This window comes from Daphnia pulicaria, chromosome 9 (genome assembly GCF_021234035.1).
Source record: "Daphnia pulicaria isolate SC F1-1A chromosome 9, SC_F0-13Bv2, whole genome shotgun sequence".
NCBI lineage: Eukaryota > Metazoa > Arthropoda > Branchiopoda > Diplostraca > Daphniidae > Daphnia > Daphnia pulicaria.
The window spans coordinates 2,521,807-2,543,684 of NC_060921.1; the positions used below are offsets into that span (position 1 = coordinate 2,521,807).

Here is a 21,878-nt window from a genome sequence, read left to right on the forward strand (position 1 = left end):
GATTTCTGCGGTTGTTTGAAATTCCCGCACTGGTCAAATCCCTTAAGTCATAGCGCGGCTGTTTCGCAGGTGGTGCAAAAGTGCTCCACTTCTTTACCGACTGTTGGCCTATGGGTAGAATTCCTGTATAAGACGTGCTCACGCTTTCGCCGTCGCATCTTGCAGCTTCAAATTCCGGATTAAAATATCTTTTTCGAAGGGATTTTGCAACAGTCTTTCCACAATCAACAGTCAACTTTTTGTGAGAGACAGCAGCTTCACTTTGATTACAAAGACCTATCTGACCTATCTGTGTTAGAGGTTTGATTGTGCTGTTGCTGCGGTTCGAAAGCAAATCGCCAATCTTGTTTTTAACGTCCTCTGACGTCATTCTTTTGACTGGATCACGTTGAATCATTTTTTGAATAAGTTGAGCTTCTTCAGGATGATTATCCTTTACTTCTAGAAAATGAATTCATTTAGTCGCATCGGTTATAAAGTTGTTTTGACATAAAACGTTTACTGAACTTACTGTGAATGTTGATTGAATTACCATCTTGAATGTTGGCATAAATCTGGAGATGGTCGGTGATGTTGCCAAACGGATGCATCCCGTCGTTTTCTCGCATGAGAAAAACGAAAAAGACGCAACCACACGAGAAAACGTCACTCTTTTGTGCGATTTCAATATCCGTTTCTTCGTGGATAGCTTCAGGTGCCATCCATAACAGAGCCCCTTTCAGTCCGGTTATGTAACACTTGTATTTGGTTCGTCTTTTCAATCCGAATTCCGACAATTTAATTTGGCTCTCTTTGGATATCAGAATATTTTCTGGTTTAATGTCGCGATGGGCCAATTCTTTCGAGTGGATGTATACGAGGCCAGCCGCAATTTGGTACAAGACTTCTCTGTCGGTCGGCAGCGCTGGCCCTGTATACGTGTTTTGTATGACCTCGAAAAGTGTTCCGCAGCACAATTCCAGTGCGATGTACCTATTACACGATACACAACAAAATTGACTTGGAGAAAAATGATAAGCAATTAATGAGCGTTTTCACCTGAAATCATCATCCTCTTCAACTGCTAGAAGTTTTAAAACGTTTTCGTGGTCTAGTTTCATTTGGGCTTCGCAATTGTCACCATTTCCTTTGTTGCTCGGAATCAACTCAATCCTTTTGACAGCAACACATTTCCGTTGGTATTTACCTTTATACACAACTGAATCGCCTTCACCGAGCACACATTTTCTATCAAACTGATTCTTAATCGAAGTGCGTTTCGGGGAAGCAGAAATTGCGTTAGCCATCTTCTTCCACTGTAAGATAACTGATCGCTCATGTCATATGATGCCAGAAGTCAATGTTTCAGTTAAAAAAATACTGAAAGTGTTTGGTAATCAATATAGAATCGCTCCATCTAGTTTATAATGGTATGTATATTTTTCGCAGGATTTTTTGTTTATAATAAATCTAGAATTTAAATTGTTTTACCGAATAAAAGATCTGTAAAGTTCCATTCGTTTTATAATAATTCTAAGGCTAGAATTGTTTTATAATTTTGAATAACGTTTGAAACCAGTCACCTAAATTTAAAAAATCAAATAAAAAAACTGCCAGTGTTGGCGGAGTGACCGAAATATCGTTGCATTGCACAAGATGTTATGACTCCAGATGAAGCGCCGTCACTAACTAGTCATAAACTCTGAAACTGCTTTAACTGCCTCTGTTTGTTTGCTTGCGTCTATCTGTATGACGCAAAGTCCAATGTTTCTTCCGATTTCCATGTATAAACAAATCCAACAGATTTCTAGCCATCAAGGCCAAGAAGTAATGGAGTCTGTGCTAATCATCTTTTCGATTACTTCTTCATTGTCAATTATTTTCTTAAAATAAAAAAAAATCTTAAATTTTACTTCAAATCATCCGCACCAAGTACCAATTATTATCCGTTATTTTGGAGAGTTATTCGGAAAAATAATAAAAATGTTAGGCTGATTTGGATTTCATTGCTACGCTTCCTTGGTAAGACTCGATAAGACTATCTGAGCCAAGTTTGACGTGCACTTCTAACCACGACTCACTCAGTGGATTCCCAATGTCGGAATGTCCCCATTTGCCACCGAAGCATAGCCTACTCAATCGTCCCTAGGGGAATAGCATTGTGGATTGTGGAAAATGGAAGGGAATCACGCAATCCGCAATCCACATTGCTATTCACCTAATAAGTACGATTGCCTCTAGCAGCTGGCAGTCTAGACTCATTACGGAAGGATCTGACTCACTAGATAAGACCTGTGAAGAATTATTCCAAGTTGTTTAATGGAGTTCTGTAACATATCGCTATAGGTGCGGGATTTGCGGAAAATTACAACGTACAAACGTTGCCGATAATTTATGAAGCTCGGGCGTGGAGAAATCAATTGAGTTTGTCGAGAAAAAGACGGAAAAAGATAATGTTTGATGGTTCTAAAACGTATCGCTAGAGGCACGGTCGAATTGCATCATAACGTTGCAGACGACTTATTGTGCTTTCTGCTCGAATTCCTGTCAGGTATTCCATGTTGGTGCATGGTGCTGTAAGAAAAAATTAATAATTGAAGAACGAAAAAATGTCTGACCAACAAAATTTGCCTAAAGGTGAGAATATCAAAGAAGCAGCAGTTGAAGCTGAAGGTCAGAAAAAGTTGAAACCATGCTGTGCTTGTCCTGAAACTAAGAGAGCTAGAGACCAGTGGTACGTATGCCGGCTACGTTTTCTGCTTTAGGTACTAATTTAGTCATTTTACCTAAATATCTTACTTTGTTTTCTATAGTATCATCGAAAACGGCGAGGAAAATTGTACTACCTTAATTCAGGATCATTTATCATGTATGAGGAAACTAGGTTTCAATATTTAGTGTGAATCATGGTTAACGATAAAGGTAGGTTGTTATTTTATAATCTTGCAACTGTTTATGTAACAACTCTATTATTCCACTTCACAGGTATTTAATTTCCAAGAGAATTCTTGATGTACAGTCACTAGTATTTCATTTGGGATGCAGTCAGGAACAATGTTGTTCAACATCGTCAAACTGTATGAGAGAAGGTGTAACCAGATTCTCATTTAGGTTTGTTTTGTAGTCCTGAATTATTTGATGCATCATTGTAGTATACAAATTTATGCAACAACAGGCCAAACCTCCAGCCTTTGTAATACAAAAGACTTTAATACTTACTGCAGAGTAAATCTATTTATCTGATCTAGTTGACTTTCTAAATAAGGTAAACTTAATCATGTTGCAGTTTTTAAATAATAAATCATTTCTGTAGTGTTTAGCTTCCTTCTAAAATTTATTACAGGCACAAATTAACCATGTTAAGCCATGTAGCTACTTAAGCAATACTCACGATTGCCTTTCGAGTTATTAATGGTACAGGTACATATTCGAAACACATGTTAGGTTCCTTTTTCGGTAACGTAGGAAATCAGCCGTAACTGGAGTGGAACAGTGGATGGATTAATTACGCCTGTCATTCGTTTCTTAAAATGATTAGTAAATAATTTCGTTGTTACCCTAGAATGTCGGAATAAATCATCGCCCACATCTGGAAGATCTTGACTCGCCAACTTACGACTGCTTGCATCCCACGACAGTTGATATGGAAAATCCCCTGCTGGATTGGAGAAGGTACTGCCAGTCAGGTTCTCCCAATTCTTATTTACCGAAAAATTCCGTTGCGATTTCAAATAAGGGATAATATTCATAGTGTGTTGTTTTATGATTAAGTAATTGGTGCTATCTTTGTGGACCAGACAATCGCTTTCTCCAAATAGGCGTCAGATGCGAGGAACATTCCGTCCGGTGAAAACAAAACTTGCTGGACTTGACTAGTATGCTTTTCGAGATACCTGGGTTCCATTTCACTTTCCAACGGAGACCAGAGAACGATCGATCCGTTTCTTAATCCGCTTTAAATTGATAGAAACGAGGTAATCATTAAAATACGTAAATTGACTAGCACACAATTAAGTCATTTAAATAGAAGAGGAATTCTATAATAACCATGCGATAAAAGGTATTTCTGGAGCTTCTATTCTATCGTCCATTCTGATTCCTCTAGGACTCCAAACCAAACTGAAAGCATCACATTTCACCTCCAAACTATATATAGGGCTGTCACTTTCTTTCGACCAAATCTGCATTAGTATTTGAATCTAATTAGTAGAAGTAAGTTAAGACATGTATTGCAAACGTAACCTGGATCCATCCGTCCCATGAACACGAAGCTAAAATTTTCAATATCTCATTCCAAGCCACACACCGTACTTCGCCGATAAACTTAATACGGTAAGTTGAAATGTGATATAATTAGACGTCGGTTAAATATTCTACTTTGATTTACTCACATTGTGGATGAAGGTTTTGAGAACTTTAGTTGATCTTACTATCGATTGCTTCTTCCCGAAAATTATTGACGTTATTCCTTGTTGATTGTTCTTCATTGATTCTTCGTTTATGTGACGCATTTCAATCGTCCCATTATCATAGCCACAAGCGAATCGATTATACGACATCCAGTCAATACAACAGAAATCAAATTCTGATGCTATATTGTGGGTATTGGGATTTTTTAGTGCAGTATTCCAAATCAACAATTCTTTGCCGTTACCAACCACCTAAATTTAATTGTTGTTATAATTAGCAGAATTTTAAAAAATGTATCCTAATTTTTCTTTTGATTAAACCTTCGTTCCGTTGTCGTACAAAGTAGCCAATATGTCCCGATTGAATCGATTCCAATACAGTTTCGGGTGAGTCGACGGATGTTTCTTCTCAGACAAAAGTTCACCACTGGGATAGCGCCAAACAAAGATTTTGCCTAACCAGCAGCTAGCGGCTAATTGGGTTCCGTCTAACTTTACGTAACCAAAAGTGTAATAAATACAGGATTGATTTTTGTAATGCCATTGACGTACTTACGTTCCACCCGAGAGAATACATTGATTCTTTCTCACATTCAAGTTGCCGTTCGATTTCCCAATTTGAAAATGGAACAGAATGATTGAGCCCCTTCAGCAGCACCACTCGTCCGTCGTCACCATCCATCAGCCCACAGGCCAAAACGGGATCGCTAGGATGAAAACTAGCGCATCTTAAATTTCGCCACCCTCTTTCTTCGAGCTGTGAATGTTCAACCTCTTTGAACAAATCTGGAAAATGAAAAATGTGCCAAAATAAAAACAATTCTTATTAGCGCAATATTGGAGCCATTTCAATTATCTACCTTTAACTAGATCGTCGTTAAAAAAATGTTCGGTTGTAGTCGACGGAGAAGTAGATTTCTGAGCCTCGTCCATTTCTCTGCCTCTCTCTTCAAATAAAGAATGTGAAACATTTTCCTTGTTTAAGGCATATCTGGTTTGAGCCCATAAACCCAAAATTTTAATCAGTGTACAGCATTATTGTACTGATATGTCAGTTTGAAATCATCTTGACCGATACATGGATGTTTGTACCGTTTTGTACCGTCCCGAAAAAAAAGTCCCGCTCCGGCAAAATCCAACGCCATCTGCAAAGAAAAATGAGTACTTCACGGAATTGTGGGTTTCTTGTTCTTCCAGCAGACGACATCACGACAAATCGTTCAGTTAAAAAAGTGTGTATGAAAAATACACCATGGCAGGACTTTGGAATGCCGCGAAATGTCTTGTTCAATTATCCCCAAATTTTGCATATTTGAAAATGAGTTTAAGATCTATAGCAGTCACAATGCAATCCATCAACCACCTATCTACAGTGAAAATGACTACACCATTAGTTTCCTCCAAAATGTTCAATCCTGTCGTTTCGCCTGTGCGGCATACAAGTTTTTTTACCAAACGTCAGTAATTTATTTTTCTATGATATTTGTCAATTCTCTTTTAAAAAATGTATTTTGCTTTATACAGTTCCAGCTGATAAGCTATGGAAAGGAGTCACGAGTGTCAGTAATGCTGGCAAAAAACGTGGAAGAGGCAGAGCAGTTGGCAAAAAGACTGCCAAAAATTTGAATAGAGGCCAAGTTATTGGTGTTGGTAATGCTCTTAATAAATCAATCACATAGGCATACATGATATAATCAAATTTTATTCAAAGGTAAAACAAACATGCTGTGGCCTGGATTGAACAGCCCAATCATTCAGGGTAAAGAACTTATCCAGCAACAAAAATTACCTGATGATCCAGAGAGGGAAGCCAAATTGCTGAAGCTACGTGATGAAATGGGAGCATTTAGGTTACTGAGATTAAGCCCTCTTGATAGAGGCTGGTCTGGACCAAAGTTGCCTGGTCGAAGTGTTGGACGTCCTGATCCTGTTGGGGAAGGTAACCCCTTTTTATATATTCTTTGTCTAGAAGCGTTAAATAGCGACACAAATTTTTCTTTTTCTAGATGATTTCGAGGGATTTGACACAATTGTGTTAGAAGTAAGCTTTAAATTCTGTAGTTTTCATGATGGGAGACATAATCAACAATCTCTTTTATTTTAGTTCAAAATAGTTTGTAATATGAAAGGAAACTTGGGTCGTACTCGTCGAACAAGCGCGTTCGTCGTCACCGGAAACGGTAATGGTCTTGCTGGTTTCGCTATTGGTAAAGCGCAAATGGGTATGACTGCCCTGAGGAAGGCAAAAAATCGTGCTGCCCAGAAACTCATGTACGTGGAGCGCTACAACGAACACACGGGTATGCATTTTTTGTTTGTTTGTTGTCCTCCCAACATGTAATTAATCACAAGTAAACGACGTTTTTTTTTTATTCTCTTAGTGATGCATGACTTCTTCACTGCATTTGGCAAGACAAGGGTCTTTGTGCAAAAGAAACCTGAAGGTTACGGATTGGTGTGCCACCGAGTCATCAGGGAAATTTGCAAAGCTGTTGGTATCAAAGATATCTACGCTAAAGTCGAAGGATCAACAAAGAATGTCCAGCACGTTGCCAAGGCCTTCATGGTTGGCTTGCTCCAACAAGTAATTGCACATGAATTACGCTTGGGATACATTCCTCTACTGTATCGATTTTCTAAATGTTTTAATGTATTCGACCAATTTGTGGTTTTCAGAAATCGTTTGAAAAGATTGCCGAAGAAACCAAACTGCACGTTGTTGAATTCCGCAAAGAACGCGACTATTTTCCTCAAATTATGGCTAAACCATCCGAAGTCAAGACAGTTAAATCCATTAATGACATGGATTTGAATTTGGTTAGTTTCCGTTTCTAAATTGTTTCTGATTTTCTGATATTAATGCTTATTTTTTCCCATAAAAGTATCTCAATGATGGCAAAGTTGCTACCAAGAAAAAGAAATATCAGGTCAATGAATCAGACCCGACCTGGAAAAATCATCTCGCGAAGACGGAACGATTTCGTAATCACGAGCAAGTTAGAGTGAACCTGCTTGTAGATCACGGCGAAGTTCGCAGCTTCTTAGCTGATAGATATCCAGAATGTCGACAAATCAAATTCGTCAAGAAAAGGGAAGAAAGCTAATTGAGTTTAAAAGTCAAACAACATTTGTTTACCGAGTCTATAGAGTGAATAGTACAATTTGAAAATTTTTCATTAGTGAGAAAATTATTTTTTGAGTAACAACGAAATTTGTATTTTTAACTGGGTTAATTGTATAACTTGAAAGAGTAATAATGTTTACAATAATTGCGCTTAAATGCGACCTTTAGAAAGATCGTTGCATATTGATGCAAGTGCTTTCGAGAAAGGAATGAACTAGACAGACTTTTGAAACATATTACAGCCCGGTAAATCATTCAAATTCAAAAATTGTTTCCTAACGTAAAAATTAATCGGTACAGTTTATCGATTTGCTATCGTCTATTCTGTTAGGTGGATGACTCGACTTGCTCGGCATCACCGCAGAAAAATTTTGAGACTGCAGGTGCGATATTCTCTGGATTGACGAGATGGACGTGATGAGTTCCTTCAACGTGTGCGTGCTGGAATCCTCCTTTGCTGACATCCCTGTATATCTTGATAAAATCTTCGATGACCGACTTATCTTCATAGATTAGTCCACCTTTAGCCGTGATGAGTAGCAACGGGCAATGGACTCTTTTGGCGTACTCGGCATGTTGTTCAGCAGTGTAAGAGGCCACAGTGGGAATTACCTAGACAAAATTAGATCATTAATACTTATTCATAAGTGAACTTGATAAGGTAGACTCTTACGTGGCGGAGATCACGAGAATAATAGTAACTACCATCTTCATGCTGTTTAGTACCTCGGCGCATCAAGACTTCGGCTGCTACCGAATCAATCGATCCATTATTGGCCTGAACAAGTCTCTCACGAGCTGCTTCGTACGTGTAAGAGGGTGGACTTTGTTCCAGTTTTTTTAGCACCTGAATGTAACTTTCTATGGCCTTGGCAGATTTATCTGGCTGGAACCGTGCAGGAGTTGAGATAGGTTTGACAATGTCAATCATCACAAGCTTTTCAACCATGTGTGGACTAATGGCTGTGAACATGGAACCAACAATTCCACCCAGGCTATGACCCAGGATGGAAAAGCGAGACCAACCGAAATATTCGGCCACCAAGCGAATATGAGCAATGTGATCCCAATAATGGTACATCATACCTTTAGGATAGTGACTGGACAAACCATGACCTACAGAAAGACAAGACCTGCTGTTAATTAATCCTCGCATTTGGTGTAAGGAATGTGCATTTTAAACTTACCACAGAAATCCAGACACACCACGTACAAGTCAGTTGGAAGTAAAGGAATCAGCTTGTCAAAGGTACCAGCATTATCTTGCCAACCATGTAGAGCCAGAATCGGATGATCATTTGGCTTTCCCCATACTTTAGCTGGAAATAAGGTATTGACACAGTATGAATAATTCATTCATTGCCAACGAAAAAAGAACACACCCTGTACATACCTGCTAAATGTCCCCAAGACAAAGGAATCTGAATTTCTTTGAATGATGCTGCAGTGTCAACTAAAACTTCTTGGCCAGCACTGTGCCCATTGTCACAACCATTAGATTCTGCTCCAACTGAAGCGGTTTCTACTGAATTTACCATCTTGAGCTTGCAAAATGAGGAGGAGGATGACGACCGGATGGGAACGAAGATGGGTGCGACTGCCGGCTTCGAGAAAGTACTCGCCAATGATACCGACTGGTATCTCCTTGTCGTATTGATCGTAGCTTGCCAAATGTTTCGAGAATCCCGGACGTTGCGGTACACACCGGAGACTTGCCGTCTACTGAGCCTGCTCGGCAATAAAGTTATCCCGATCAATAATCTCTTCACGCCACCTATTCCACATGATACAGCCGCCATTGAGGTATAAAAAATTCTGTTACGAAGAATGAGAAATTTCGCAATTAATCCTATCACTTCATGACTAGGTGCAAATGTAGGTGAGTAGGTCTCTGGGTCCCTTACGTCAGAAAAATGTCTACATAATGTTTCCATGCAAGCGCCATCTTACGATCAAAATTGAAATACCTTTCACGCGAATCATTCAAAAAAATCTCCGGCTGGAAATGAACAGAAGACCATGCTTATATAAGTACGGAACCCGACTGCGGAACAGTTGCTCGACCAGCAGTTGAAGGCGTAAGGTTTTATATGGGCGTGTTTTACAGAGATCTAGACTGATACGCAGCTATAACAAGGGAAAATTTCCTGTATGAGTACTATAGTTTAATCAATCACAAAATTCATGTAGATTCACAGCTGTCAACATTCTAATTAACAGGCTGACCAGCTTAACGGTGGGACGATTACCGACGAGTATGGCGACTCCAAATGTTCCAGCAAAGTGCGTAACACCAAACAATGTTGTTTTCTCAATTTCTTGCTGAGCTAATAAAGAAAACATTTCTATAGATGGAGGTGAAGTACCACAGTCTTATTATCTTGAAGTGGTGAAACCGGCAACTAAACCCGCTGACATTGCTTAGGAACAAGAATGAACCGAAACTTGAGTTCCAAATCAATGAAGTCCCTTCAATTCTTAGGTAAGAAAAAATCGAAGAGCTTGGCAACAAAGTTATCTGATTGAATAATTCAATGTAGCTGATCTTGAACCAAAATAGGTGACATTTCCTGACTGCTGAAGATTGTGTAGTGAATAATGGAGAAATCTCATGGGAAGCGAGCGGATACAGAGCTATTTGATGATGGAAGAAGGCGATGTTGTTTTAACTCGTATCTGTGCAAGTAAGTTAAACTAAAATTAGTAAACTTGCGCTGAATTAGCGTGTGTTTAATATAATTTTTCTTAACTCGATTTAGATTTTCTAGAATTTGATAACAGTTTCAGGCTTTCAGCTATCTTCGTTCAAAAAGTTGATGCAAAATCATGTGACTTCTTCAAACTCAGCGGTCAGCGCAGGAGAAATTTGAATTTGACCGGGAATAAGATTGAAGAAGTCGTGAATTTTATCATGTCACTTCGAACCAAGAAACCGGTTAGTTATTGATTTTTGTCTTTCAATTTTTTTCAGTTAAGTTTTTTTCTTTAAACAAAAAATTTTGTCACTAGGAATGATAAACAGGTGAACGATGTCATGTTGTTCAACCCAAATTTGTAAGTTGAGCAGTGGTGATTAAATGATTACAACTAGGCCAGATAGCGTAACATGTTATGTAAGCATTCGCGCGCACACTATTGGTTCGCAGTCCCTGATATCAATCGACCGGCTAAAAAACACATACGTATAATCATGTGATGTTATGAAAATTGAGCCATACCCTTTTGTAGATGCTTCAACAAGGTAGGTCTGCTAGACTTGTTATTCCATCGCTTTGAATTACATAAGATTTTCCCTCCAAATATTTGAAATTTTGACTCCTCCTCTTTTGGACGGTGTAGCCTTCGGCGGGAAAGAAGGAATATATTAAATGCCTAGCCTACAGCAATTTTCGTGAAGCGGGGTGACACCTTTTCTACGCTGAGCAGTCCATTTATATCTTTGCTCTCCGTGGTGAAAGTCCATTGCAAACGTTTAAGCATCCCATTAATGACTATTTTTCGAATGTGAATTTTTCGCCAGTTTTTTTTAAATCTTTTTGCTTTATTGAACAGTTTGGATTCCGTATGTGATCGCCCTTACAAGATTCTGACTTTTTTCAAGAGCATCGTATTTTCAACTTCCAACCCTCTACGTGAACAATATACTATAGTACGAATAAATCTCAGGTAAGAGCGGTACACTAACAACAAACTCTCCAACGGGCTGTGATAAGATTATTTTTCCACGCGGAACTAAACTGTAGGTTTAAGTAATCTTTAAAAATCTATTTCTGTAGTTATGCGGACGGCTAAGTGGAAAATTCGTAGAATTTAGCAGGACTCCCGGAAAAAGACAAGGACATTTGGTCAAAGCGTCAAAGCCGTCACTTCACGTAAATTTTGAGTTTTCAGACTTGCAACTTTCAAAATCAACACCAAGATGTTTGTCTCACAATTGGACGAAACCCAACGAGCAACTTTTGAGCAGGTCAGTGTCTACTTTTAACAATTCTTTGCTGTACAAAAACAAACTAGGTGCCCTTGACGAAATTTTCTAGCTTGGTCAATTTTCTGAATAGTTCTGGATTTAAAAATTTTCCAACATTTTTGTGATTTAGTAGCTTATTTCGAACTTCTGCGAAATCAAACTTTCTATTTGCGAAAAACAAATGAAGAAAAAAAAAACGGTTTGATTACACCAAAGATTTTTCAACCTCGAGGGGTATTGAATAATTGTATAAGAGTTACGAAGATTGACCGTTGCACACCTGTCTGCCTCCAGCTGAAACAGTTACGAATAAGGAAACACACTACACCAAAAAAAAAGCAGTTCAGTAACTTTGCGGTGTACCTTGTACAAATTTCTTTTTTCTATCGTATAAGGAGGTGTCAAGGTTGGGAGTAAAGGTGCTGAATATAAAGTGCTGATCAATGAACGCTCCGTTCAATCCTTGATAGACATATTAATCTTGTTTGTTAGCTTTTGTTTGCAGTGCATTGATTGACCCAAATAATTGTTTACATTTTGTGATAAAGTGTGTTATTTTCGACAGTTTAAAGAGGCTATCAAAGACTGCCAACTTGTCAATCCAGATGATAATTACATCCTCAAATGGCTCGTTGGTAAATACTCTCAATTGTTTCATATTTGCACGGTCATTAATAAATTGATTTTGTATTGTTTAACAGCTCGTAGTTTTGATATTGATCAAGCCGAAAAAATGCTACGGCAGGTGATTTCCTTAACGTTAAGATCAACCTGTGATTGTTTCGAGAATTTTTAAGATTTCTTTACTATTTTTAAAAGTCCATAGAATGGCGCCGAGCGAATCGTATCGACGGAATATTAGACCAGTGGGAGTGAGTATGTTTTTTCTACAACCTGTTTAAATTGATGACATTTGTTATTTTTACTCTAATTAAAATGATAATGTCGTCATAACATTGTTTCTTTTCTAGGCCACCGGAGGTCTTACAGAAATACTATCCTGTAGAACTATGTGGGGTGGATAAATTCGGCTGCCCCAGTAAAAACGAATATTTTTTTCACGTCATCATTTATTTCAATTGATTCTCTTAACAGTATGCATCGTGCCATTTGGACAGGCTGATTGGAGAGGAATTTTACAGTCGGTCAGCAAGCGTGATTATTTGCGCTACATTTGCTATTTAGCAGAAATGGGGATGACGGAAATCGTGAACAATTCAAAACTTGCTCAAAAACCAATAATTGGTTCCATGTTTATCATAGATATGGAGGGCTTATCTGGGAAGCAAATGTCTTACAAACCATGTGAGTTCTATTTTAAAACCCTGGAAATTTAATCAAAATTTTAATCTTTTCTATTTTCTATTTAAGTTCGAGACATTGGACTTGAAACCGTAAAACTACTTGAGGCTAACTACCCTGAGGATCTCCGAAAGACTATTATCATCAACGGTAAATATAGACTACATTGGCCCATGGATAGCTCAGCAACTTATCTTCTTCCATAACAACATTATTTGTGTATAGCTCCCAAACTGTTCACTTTAGTGTTTGCTATGGTGAAACCATTTCTTAATCCTGTGACGCTCGAAAAGATAAGCGTCTTGGGATTTGACAGAAAGGAATGGAGTGCCGCTTTGCTTAAGGAAATGGATGCTAATCAACTACCGGTGCGCTATGGTGGTACAATGAAGGAAAGCGATCCAAAATGGAATCACAATTATAGCTTCGTAGAAGTACACAAATTATAACGAATTCTAAAATCAATTTAATATTACTTATGCTATTTTGTCAGAAGAAAATAGGGGAAGAAGTGCCACAGTCTTATTACCTTGCCAAAGTCAAACCCACCCCTAAGGACTACATGATCTCTCTGGATGTGCCAAAGAGGAAGAAAATCAAATTTGAACATGAAATTACTCAAGTCAATTCCATTCTCAGGTATACTATTTGAAACGAATTCGCTTGGTGGTTAAACCAATTATTCCCAACATGGGGAATGTGTAGATGGGAGTTCATGACGGAGGACTGTGACATCGGATTTAGCGTTTATTACATGGAAGACGATGGGAAGAGGGTAGATCTCATGAACGAGCGAATGCAGAGCCATTTAGTGATGGAAGAAGGCCAAATTGTGTGTACCCGTACCTGTACCTGTAAGTTGATTCTTCTAGTCGTTTAGTTTTACCGTTTAATTTTCTTAAATTACTTTTGTTGCAGATGTCTTGGAATTCGACAACAGCTACAGCGTCCTCCGCTCCAAGACAGTTTGGCATCATATGGTTGTTGATCTACCATCTTCTACCCCGGCAGTTTCGTTCGAGGAATTCAATCAGTGAGAGTCAATTAGGGTTTTTAATTAGGTTTTTCAGTGGAGCGGTTTTAATTAGAATTTTTAGAGACTGGGTGTGGGTGATGAGAGATATATTTCATGATGATTTGTTCATGTCAGCTGTGTTAAACAAAAATTTTAATGTGTAATCTGCATGCATTTTTATCATTTAACTTGGAAAAAAGAAGTGGAGATTTATGACGAGTCGCATATTTATCGTTTCTCCTCCTCTCAATCTCGTGAGTCATTCGTGATCTAACGTTTGCATTACTCTAATTAGCACCCATCTGTATTCATGTGCCTGCTGTTATTTCTTAGGTGGGTGTGGTAGTCCTTGCAATCAACAGTCAAGGAAACTATCTATTTAGATTGCACAAAGTTATTTCTCATATGAAAAGCTCTTGGTTTCATTATTTCCGTTAGTCGGAAGCCAGCTTTAGTCGTAGCGGTGAACGTGCGAGTCTGTTTCGGTTGCTTTCAACTTATTTGAATTTTTTTTGTCTGCATCGTAACTGCAGCTATCAGTCGAATAAGTTCGCCAAAAATGTCAGGAAACTGTAATTTAGAACTGCGAGCGCGACATTAGCCTGCGGCTATGGTGACGCTAACCTGCTCAGCTTCCGGTCGATTTTTCATCCCTTCGCCCCTTTTACGCCTTTACTTAATAGATTAGGACCGCAAACGTTAATCACGCTACCTTACCACAGAAATTTGTCGACTTTACCCTCGTTTAAAAAAAAAGTTATGACATTTTACCACGCATTCGATTAGTTATTATCTGAGGCGCAAACATTCGCAACAAGGTAGACTCCATGCTTTAGCCAAATCTTAAGGTAGTTAATTGTAATTTTATTCAAATATAGCTTCAATGGCCTGATAATGGTTTGTGAATTGTTGCACTAACTAATACTAAAAATTGTCGGATACTTTGTTTTTAAAACAATTTAAAATTCCCTCCTAGAAGTGCTGCCACCTCTGAATCCTTCGGTGTACTTCATGGCGAGTTTGCCAATTTACCTTGAAGAACAACAGTAGATCAGTTGCAACAGGTTGCAAGTTTGCTTGCACACATGAGCAAAAGAGAAACGAAACGACTGGGAAACGTGACCACGTGTTAATAGGTGTTATCAGGTGTTATGATGTAGGCCACTTGAGGAGAAATTTTGCATTTCTTTCCACGCATTTAGTTTACATTTTGACTTTTATTTTTAGGGTTGGCAGCATACTTACTGGAAAAATTGTAGACATTTTGCCTGATAACAACTGTTGTCCATGAAAATGTCTGAAACCTCAGAAGACATTATTGATATTATTGACTTAGTGTCTGACGATGAAGAGATAACACCATGCCAAAAAGCGTCTCGTCAGAATGTTCCTTCCTCAGAAGTGGAGAAGTGTCGTGATTATGTTTGTATTTCCTGTATCAATAAGGTACTGCACATTCCTCCTAACAAAATGTTCTGTGATTTTGCCTCACTTCATTCCTGTGTTGTATCAATTGCAGTCTCTAACCGATCCTAGTGGAACCAGAGATTTAAATTGCATTTTGTGTACATTGGCGAATTCAGACACAGCAGCGTAAGTACTTGAGCAAAGTTTGAAAGATTTTTGTTAATAGTGTACAGAAAATCTGTTGTATATTTAGGAATAAGGACCGATATTGGTGTTACATTTGCAATAATCTTGCATCCCTTAATTGCCATATAGATAATCATGACATTGAAAACTATAATTATTACTACCATGCACAATCTATATTGATAAAGTCCAATATCAAACAAACAAATTTGGCATGTGATGAAGCACTTCAAGATTGTCAGAAAACACAAAACGCTGTTGAAGCCATTATTGCTTGGATTAGAGTACTTCTATTTGGAATGACTCAAAGAGATTCATCTAGCACTGATGCCTCTTTCCAGTGTCAAGTTTTCATCGCTCAGTTAGAATCTCTTAAAACAGCTGGAGTGTTTCATGTGGCAGAAGAAGAAGACAGTGGCATTCTAAGTTACGTCAGTCAGCTTACCACTCAGTATGTATAGTGCTGTAGTTTGTTTAATCAATATGTTTGGTCCTTAACATTAGTATGCTATTTCACTTCTTTCACTTGCAGTTTCACTGATAGATCAACTGAAGTCCAAGCTGCTCAATCGAAAATTCGTAATCTCCTCGAAAAATGTAGCATTCAACAAGAATCCAGTCAATCCTCACAATATTCAAATGGGGAATCTTCACCCGATCTGATTAACAAACTCACTACTGCCTTACACCACAACAATAAATGTAAAGAGACAGCTTGCTTTCCAGTCAATTCAATCAATTTAATACTTTTTTCCCCTCAGCTTATGTTGATGTCCTAATTTCACTGTTGAAAGAAAAAGAAAATCCTAAAAATGACCTTGAATTGGATTTGAGGAACATCGAAACTGAGAATCAGAAAAAAGGCGAAAACATCCAAGAAAAAATTGATGAAATTCTCGGAAACTGTGATCCACTTTGTACGTATTTCTAATATTTACATTTTAGAGTTTACATTTTAAAACTAATTAATTTTCATTCCGGGGATTATAGCATCGTGCTCAGGTAGTCAAGGACATCCCAAGAGACGAGCAGATGAAGAACCAGAATCGGATACTGCCAGGATTTATAAGAAAAGACGAGGATTTTCTAATGGAGAAATTGCCGATGATCAACACGTGCGAACTTCTTCTTTCAAAACTCAAAGCCATCAAAGTCATCCAATATCAACACCGTCGGTTGATACAATCACCACGTCAATTGATACCATCAGCAAAGAAGCTGGTGCCGTGATTGGTTCTGGGATTAGTGTTGGCAATTATCTTAGCAAATTCAATGAAGTCCGTTCTGATCTAGCGCAGAATCTCCAAGAAGCTCAGATTAGACTGAAGGTATATTAAAATGTTTTATTATTGTCTTGTTTTATTGTTACTAAATCGAGATTTGCAGATTCTTGAAGAGGGAGCGATTACGTTAGGAAATGAAGAGGCGAATCGACAGAAATTATCGAATCGCATCGCTGAACTTGAAGCCGATCTGGCCGCAATGGTTGAAAAGGTCAAATTGGCCGAAAACTCAGAAGCTAAAGCAAGACAAGAAACATCCAATTTATTGAAACATGCAAAAGAAGTACAAGAGAAGTATGAAAAAGAATTAATACGGCATACTGCTGATGTTGAGCAGTTGAATTCTGTTCGAGAAGAGATGGAGCAGTTGGAACAGAATCATTCTCAACTTGAAGCCAGACTTGCCTTGCTCCAACAAACTTCCATGCAACTGGAGACTGAATTTATCAGTGATCGGACTAGCTGGCAGGCTGAAAAAGATCTTTTAGAAAAGGAAAGCGCTGAAAAAGATCAGAGATGTGCTAAAAGGAAGAGACTGATCGGTGCATTGCAAAATCAAATTACTTCCCTAAGTTCTCACATAACTGAAGCGAACCGATGTCAAGAAATTTTAATGAGGTGCAAACTGATTTTTTTTTTTTTTTTTTTTTTGTTTAAATCTTCCAATTCTTAATTTGTGTTTTGATTATAGAGCGCTTAGTGGGGAAGATACCGATTCAACACTCAATTCCTCTGATAACGAAGTTAATTTGCATGTCATGGACCAACTTCTGAAAATGGTGCGCTGTTTCCGTCATGATAAGGATAATGCAGTATCACGATCTACAGTCCTGGAAACAGAGTTCCAGCGTCTGAAAATGCAATTAGAAGAAGCGGAGCGCCAAGCTAACAAATTTCAGGTAATGAATTTTTCTTCGAAAATTTGAAGAACACTATTAATTTTTTTGTTGTTGTTTCCTCTCTATAGACCACCTTAAGTGAGGAAAGAGAAGAACGAAAGGTCCTTACCGATAGCCATCGGCTTTTAAAAGACGAAAAAGATAATCTTTCTAATCGAGTTGAAGAACTGAGCGTTAGAGTAAATGCTTTGGTATCTGAATTGGAGTCGCTGCAGAGCATCAATCAGCAGTCGTCTTGCGATCTGAAGGAGCTCACCGAGGAGAATGAAATGCTAAATCACCAAATTTCTTTATGGAAGGCGAAAACTGACATGTTGCAAGAAAATGCTGAAAAGATTAGTAAACAGCAATCCAACGAAGAACCAATTAAAAAACAGAGCAAAGATATCAAGACGTTGGCAGAAATGAAACAATTCAATATGCAATTGATCACTGTAAAACTTGAATTAGAGCAAGCAGCTGCAGTAGCCAAAGAGGATTCAGAGAAATCAAAATCAAGGTTGGTTGAAGCTCTTGCCAAATTTGACGAAAAAACAGCCAGTGAATCCGAACAAGTCACTCAGCTACAGCAGATTGCTCTCGAATACAAGACGCAGTATGAGAACCTCAAAGTCCAACATGACAACTTGATAAAAGAGCACGAAGAGATTTGCGCTGTCCAGACGACACGAATTCAGGAACTGGGTGCTTCGATTGGCAAGATAAATGAAGAACTGGAGGAATTCAAGAAGAAAAATTTAGTTCAAGAGAAGTTCAGAGGAAAAGTTCGACTTCTTATGGAAGAAAGAAGCTCAAGTAATCGGAATTTGAACAAAATGCCTCAGCTCGTCCCTATAAACGTTACACCAGTTTTACCATCTGCCACGTTAACTGATCGTCCTCTGAAGAAAAATCAGGAGCAATTCAATTCATCATTAGAAGAAATCAACTCTCATCTGGCTGTAGCGTCCCGCCCTGATATTATTCCTCTTGCTTCTGCCACGTCTCCCGATTCAGAAGCCGTCAATGACGAAGCCACTTTCAATCAGGAATCAGACAATTTGTTTGATCGTGAATTTGAATTTCTCGTTCACACTCAAAACTGCCAGCATGGAAGGAAGGTGCCCAATGGAGAGGTAAATTATTTATTCGATATTAGGTTAATAGCCTTCAATAATCACATTTTACATTCTTCTCTTTATTATAGCGCACCGTTTGCCTCTGTCATCCGCTGAAAATAATGTTGAAACACTCAACTTCATGTAATGCTGGCGAAAATTGTCCAGTACCTGATTGTTGGTTTTCACTCTCCTATCAATCGGAAGAGGTTTCCACTAAAATCGCCCGACTGGAATCTGATCTGCTGTTTGTGGTGGAACAAGCTGAATTAGCCGAAGAATCGGAAGCTGCTGCACATCAACAAGCTTTGAATGAAGTGAAGCGTGCTATGGAAGATCATGAAAGATTCGAAAACGAGTTGTTACGACGAACTGCTGAAGTTCAGCAACTGAAAAGTGACTTGGAGCAAACCCGTTCTCAGCTAACAGTTGCCTTAGAACAACTCAACAGTGGAGCTACGCTCGACGAAATAAAAAATCTGCAATCTGGCAAAGAGAGTGCTGAAACTGAACTGAAACAAATCAAGAAAGAAGTGGAACAAATCAAGAAAAATGTGGAACATTTGAAGAAATCCGAAATTGAAGAAAAAGAAGAACGAGTTCGCGTAGCTGATGAAGAGATAAAGAATCTGCAATCTCACAAAGAAAAACTTGAAAAGCATCAAGAACAATTAGAACGCTCTCAAACCATATTGACCGTCCAGTTAAAAGAATCTCAGGAAATCAACACGCAGTTGGTTGCTGAAAAAGAAAATCTGGAGGGCAAAGTTCGTGCAGCCACAGAATTGATAAAAGAACTGCGGCCTTACAAAAAATTGAATCAAACGCAACTAGAACAGATGAAGCAGTCTCACACCTCATTGACTGAACAGTTAGCGAATTCTCAACAAAGCAATACACAACTGATTGCAGCAAATCGGGAATTGGAAGAACAAAATCACACTGCTGTAGAAGAAATAAAGAGAATGGAATTTCACAAAGAGATGCTTCAATTGGAACTGGAAGGAATAAAGCGACTCAAAAACGAATTAGTCGACCAATTTACCGAATCTCAGGTAACCAACACTCAACTAATGGAAGCAAAGATGGAATTGGAGGGAAAAGTTCGCGCAGCTGAAGAAGAGTCACAGAAGTTGCTCTCCGAAATGAATACTGATCTTAAGCAACTTAACGAAGCTCTCGAAGAAGTTACTCGCTTACGCGAATTAGGGGCTAAGTATGAAGGACTCAAGAATTGCTACAATAAGAGAAAACTGGAGCTCGCAAGTGTTTTTCAAGAAAAGGAAAATCTTCGCCAGCAAGTTGATCAACTATCAATCGAATTGGAAGAAACCAAAAAAGAAAGTCAAGCGGATGAAAGAATACGTAAAAAACCTCGTCTTCTTGTTGTAACGGAGGAGACAAACACAAATCAGCAAACACCGCATCAACAGGATCAACAAAACGTTTCAGTGATGGATACGGCGACATCATCGATTTTGATGTCATGCAACAAGGTTCCAAACAAGAGTCAACAGCAAAAATCGGTTAGCACTTCTTTTGTGGCAGCACCTACTGCGGCTGTCGTTCCACCCTGGACCGGAACAATGACGACACGATGGACCGGAATTGATGATAGTGAAAGAGAGCCAGTTAGTTTGGATGTTGAGGACAATCCGATCAGCAGGAAATTGTTTACTACACGGCACAATGTCCTGAATCACGCTCGAAAATGTCCTTTAAGAATGAAAAAGTCAAAAGACAAGGTATTCAATCATTTATTTAAAGTAACTGAACGTTTAATTTTCTAAAAAGCTTCTCTTTTGTTTTCTCGATCAAGTGTCACGTTCCACTCTGCTTAGAATTGGCTGCCGTTTTGGATCACATAACGAAATGTAAGGCGGGTGCATCGTGCCGAAAAGCTCATTGTTTATCTTCTCAAAAGATAATTCCCTATTGGAAATTATGTAAACAAAAAAACTGTCCGCTGTGTTACGTTAATCGATCGGTAAGCCGGAAAGCAGACAAGTCTGAAGTTCTTGATAACAATCCGCCGCGCAGTCCGTTGCAGAAGCTTATGGATGAACGATTTTGTCCATCACAGCGCTTCGAATCCTTAGCGATGGCTATGTTGACCCAGCTTCACAACAGTTGGGAAAACAAGTTTGTTTACCCTTGTAATAACTGCAAATCGAAAGTGGAAACTCGATTCCGTTGTAACGTCTGTACATTCCCTGTTTTCGAGTTGTGCGTCCACTGCTACAAGAGAGACGGTCATTGTCATCAGATGGATGAAATGGGATTCGGTTTGGATGTTTGTTCCTCGAATGCAGAACAGACACACTCCCATAAAATTGATCTAGTTGCGCGTGGAATCCTGGCTTTGGCTCACTCGTTGAAATGCGACAAACTAAATTGCGATTATTTGTTTTGTGACAGAATGAAGATTGCGGTCAAACACATGCATAAATGCGAGATCAGTGGCTGCCCTTTTTGCTGTCAGCTGGTTGTGTTAATTATTTATCATGTCAAACACTCTTGCCCCAAGTTAAATTATCCTAGAAACAACTGTACAGTGCCGTTTTGTAATTTTTTGAACGGGATGATTGCTAGTACAACCAATGCGAGCATTAATTCAGCATTTGCAAACATCGCGTACGTGACAAAACCGAAGGATCCGGTCACTAAGGGTTGGAATATTTCTTCTATTAAGGAAAATCCTGGAGTTTCGGGAACTAACTTGGTGACCGTTTTACCTCAGCATCCACTAAAGGAAACTGAAACGAAAACACAGACCAATTCTCAGCTGATCTTGCCGTCCGAGTTACGTAAATACAGCGAATTTGGTGTCTACTAATTAATTCAAATGATGTGCTACTTAAAGAAATCAAGACGTTTTGGGATGTGTCAATACATTTTTCTGTTTTTCCCAAAATTTTAATCGTTTTTTTTTTTTTAAAATTAATTGGTGTGTAAGTTTTCGATTATCGTTTTGTCATAAATATTTGTTAAGCTTCGGATGTAGCTGCGGGCCAATGTCGCTGTTTGGTTATCGTCATCCTCCCCGAAGAACAGCAGGATAACAAAAGGTAAAAAGCATCGAGAAAAGAGGAGCTTTAATTAAATACGGTGATGGATTCTAGAGGGTGTGCGTTCCCAACTGTCGAAAGTAAGTGTAAAAAAATTTCCACCAGGGTACAGTCCGCATAACCACCGCATTAGTTGTTAGGG

At 38.6% G+C, this 21,878-nt stretch overlaps 6 protein-coding genes and 2 long non-coding RNA genes across 19 annotated transcripts in view; 5 read left to right on the top strand and 3 right to left on the bottom strand.

Moving 5' to 3' along the window:
* The window catches only part of LOC124313778, a 311,762-nt gene that overhangs the window by 89,292 nt on the left and 200,592 nt on the right, over positions 1 to 21,878 (bottom strand). The window lies entirely within an intron of this gene.
* LOC124313335 (F-box-like/WD repeat-containing protein TBL1X) overlaps positions 1 to 21,878 on the bottom strand; it is a 258,370-nt gene that overhangs the window by 49,107 nt on the left and 187,385 nt on the right. The window lies entirely within an intron of this gene.
* On the top strand, positions 2,456 to 2,827 carry LOC124313650. Its single transcript, XR_006910952.1, has 3 exons — positions 2,456 to 2,555; positions 2,617 to 2,713; positions 2,793 to 2,827. It is a non-coding gene; the product is annotated as an uncharacterized LOC124313650 (long non-coding RNA).
* LOC124313573 lies at positions 2,965 to 4,978 on the top strand. Its single transcript, XR_006910809.1, has 2 exons — positions 2,965 to 3,244; positions 3,323 to 4,978. It is a non-coding gene; the product is annotated as an uncharacterized LOC124313573 (long non-coding RNA).
* On the top strand, positions 5,592 to 7,565 carry LOC124313082 (28S ribosomal protein S5, mitochondrial-like). The gene is made up of 8 exons (XM_046777799.1): positions 5,592 to 5,845; positions 5,913 to 6,038; positions 6,100 to 6,327; positions 6,395 to 6,429; positions 6,493 to 6,688; positions 6,770 to 6,972; positions 7,065 to 7,205; positions 7,271 to 7,565. The coding sequence occupies exons 1-8, from the start codon at positions 5,641 to 5,643 to the stop codon at positions 7,490 to 7,492; spliced, it is 1,356 nt and encodes a 451-aa protein (XP_046633755.1). The 5' UTR covers positions 5,592 to 5,640; the 3' UTR covers positions 7,493 to 7,565.
* On the bottom strand, positions 7,760 to 9,446 carry LOC124313073 (probable serine hydrolase). The gene is made up of 4 exons (XM_046777788.1): positions 8,906 to 9,446; positions 8,700 to 8,831; positions 8,186 to 8,628; positions 7,760 to 8,124 (listed from the first exon to the last, which is right to left on the bottom strand). Exons 1-4 carry the CDS (start codon positions 9,444 to 9,446, stop codon positions 7,840 to 7,842), a joined length of 1,401 nt encoding a protein of 466 aa, XP_046633744.1. The 3' UTR covers positions 7,760 to 7,839.
* LOC124313142 (SEC14-like protein 2) lies at positions 9,733 to 14,009 on the top strand. Of its 9 annotated transcripts, none has more exons than XM_046777888.1 (16): positions 9,733 to 9,795; positions 9,864 to 9,994; positions 10,073 to 10,196; positions 10,272 to 10,447; positions 11,065 to 11,178; positions 11,289 to 11,479; positions 12,045 to 12,114; positions 12,181 to 12,224; positions 12,299 to 12,351; positions 12,451 to 12,518; positions 12,575 to 12,784; positions 12,851 to 12,931; positions 13,007 to 13,215; positions 13,275 to 13,420; positions 13,487 to 13,635; positions 13,700 to 14,009. In XM_046777888.1, the coding sequence occupies exons 6-16, from the start codon at positions 11,432 to 11,434 to the stop codon at positions 13,816 to 13,818; spliced, it is 1,197 nt and encodes a 398-aa protein (XP_046633844.1). In that variant the 5' UTR covers positions 9,733 to 9,795; positions 9,864 to 9,994; positions 10,073 to 10,196; positions 10,272 to 10,447; positions 11,065 to 11,178; positions 11,289 to 11,431; the 3' UTR covers positions 13,819 to 14,009. The 9 variants fall into 9 exon arrangements, with proteins under 9 accessions (XP_046633844.1, XP_046633850.1, XP_046633845.1 ...); XM_046777889.1 differs by adding an exon at positions 10,522 to 10,534 and having other exon boundaries at positions 9,747 to 9,994; XM_046777891.1 differs by having other exon boundaries at positions 9,777 to 9,795; positions 9,870 to 9,994.
* On the top strand, positions 14,675 to 21,582 carry LOC124312786 (myosin-8-like). 4 transcript variants are annotated; one of them, XM_046777241.1, is made up of 12 exons: positions 14,675 to 14,952; positions 15,024 to 15,242; positions 15,316 to 15,389; positions 15,457 to 15,840; positions 15,922 to 16,091; positions 16,151 to 16,306; positions 16,380 to 16,717; positions 16,776 to 17,290; positions 17,364 to 17,571; positions 17,640 to 18,686; positions 18,758 to 20,413; positions 20,463 to 20,667. In XM_046777241.1, the coding sequence occupies exons 2-12, from the start codon at positions 15,084 to 15,086 to the stop codon at positions 20,544 to 20,546; spliced, it is 4,791 nt and encodes a 1,596-aa protein (XP_046633197.1). In that variant the 5' UTR covers positions 14,675 to 14,952; positions 15,024 to 15,083; the 3' UTR covers positions 20,547 to 20,667. The 4 variants fall into 4 exon arrangements, with proteins under 4 accessions (XP_046633197.1, XP_046633196.1, XP_046633194.1 ...); XM_046777240.1 differs by having other exon boundaries at positions 14,681 to 14,952; positions 16,392 to 16,717; positions 20,488 to 21,582; XM_046777238.1 differs by having other exon boundaries at positions 14,682 to 14,952; positions 20,488 to 21,582.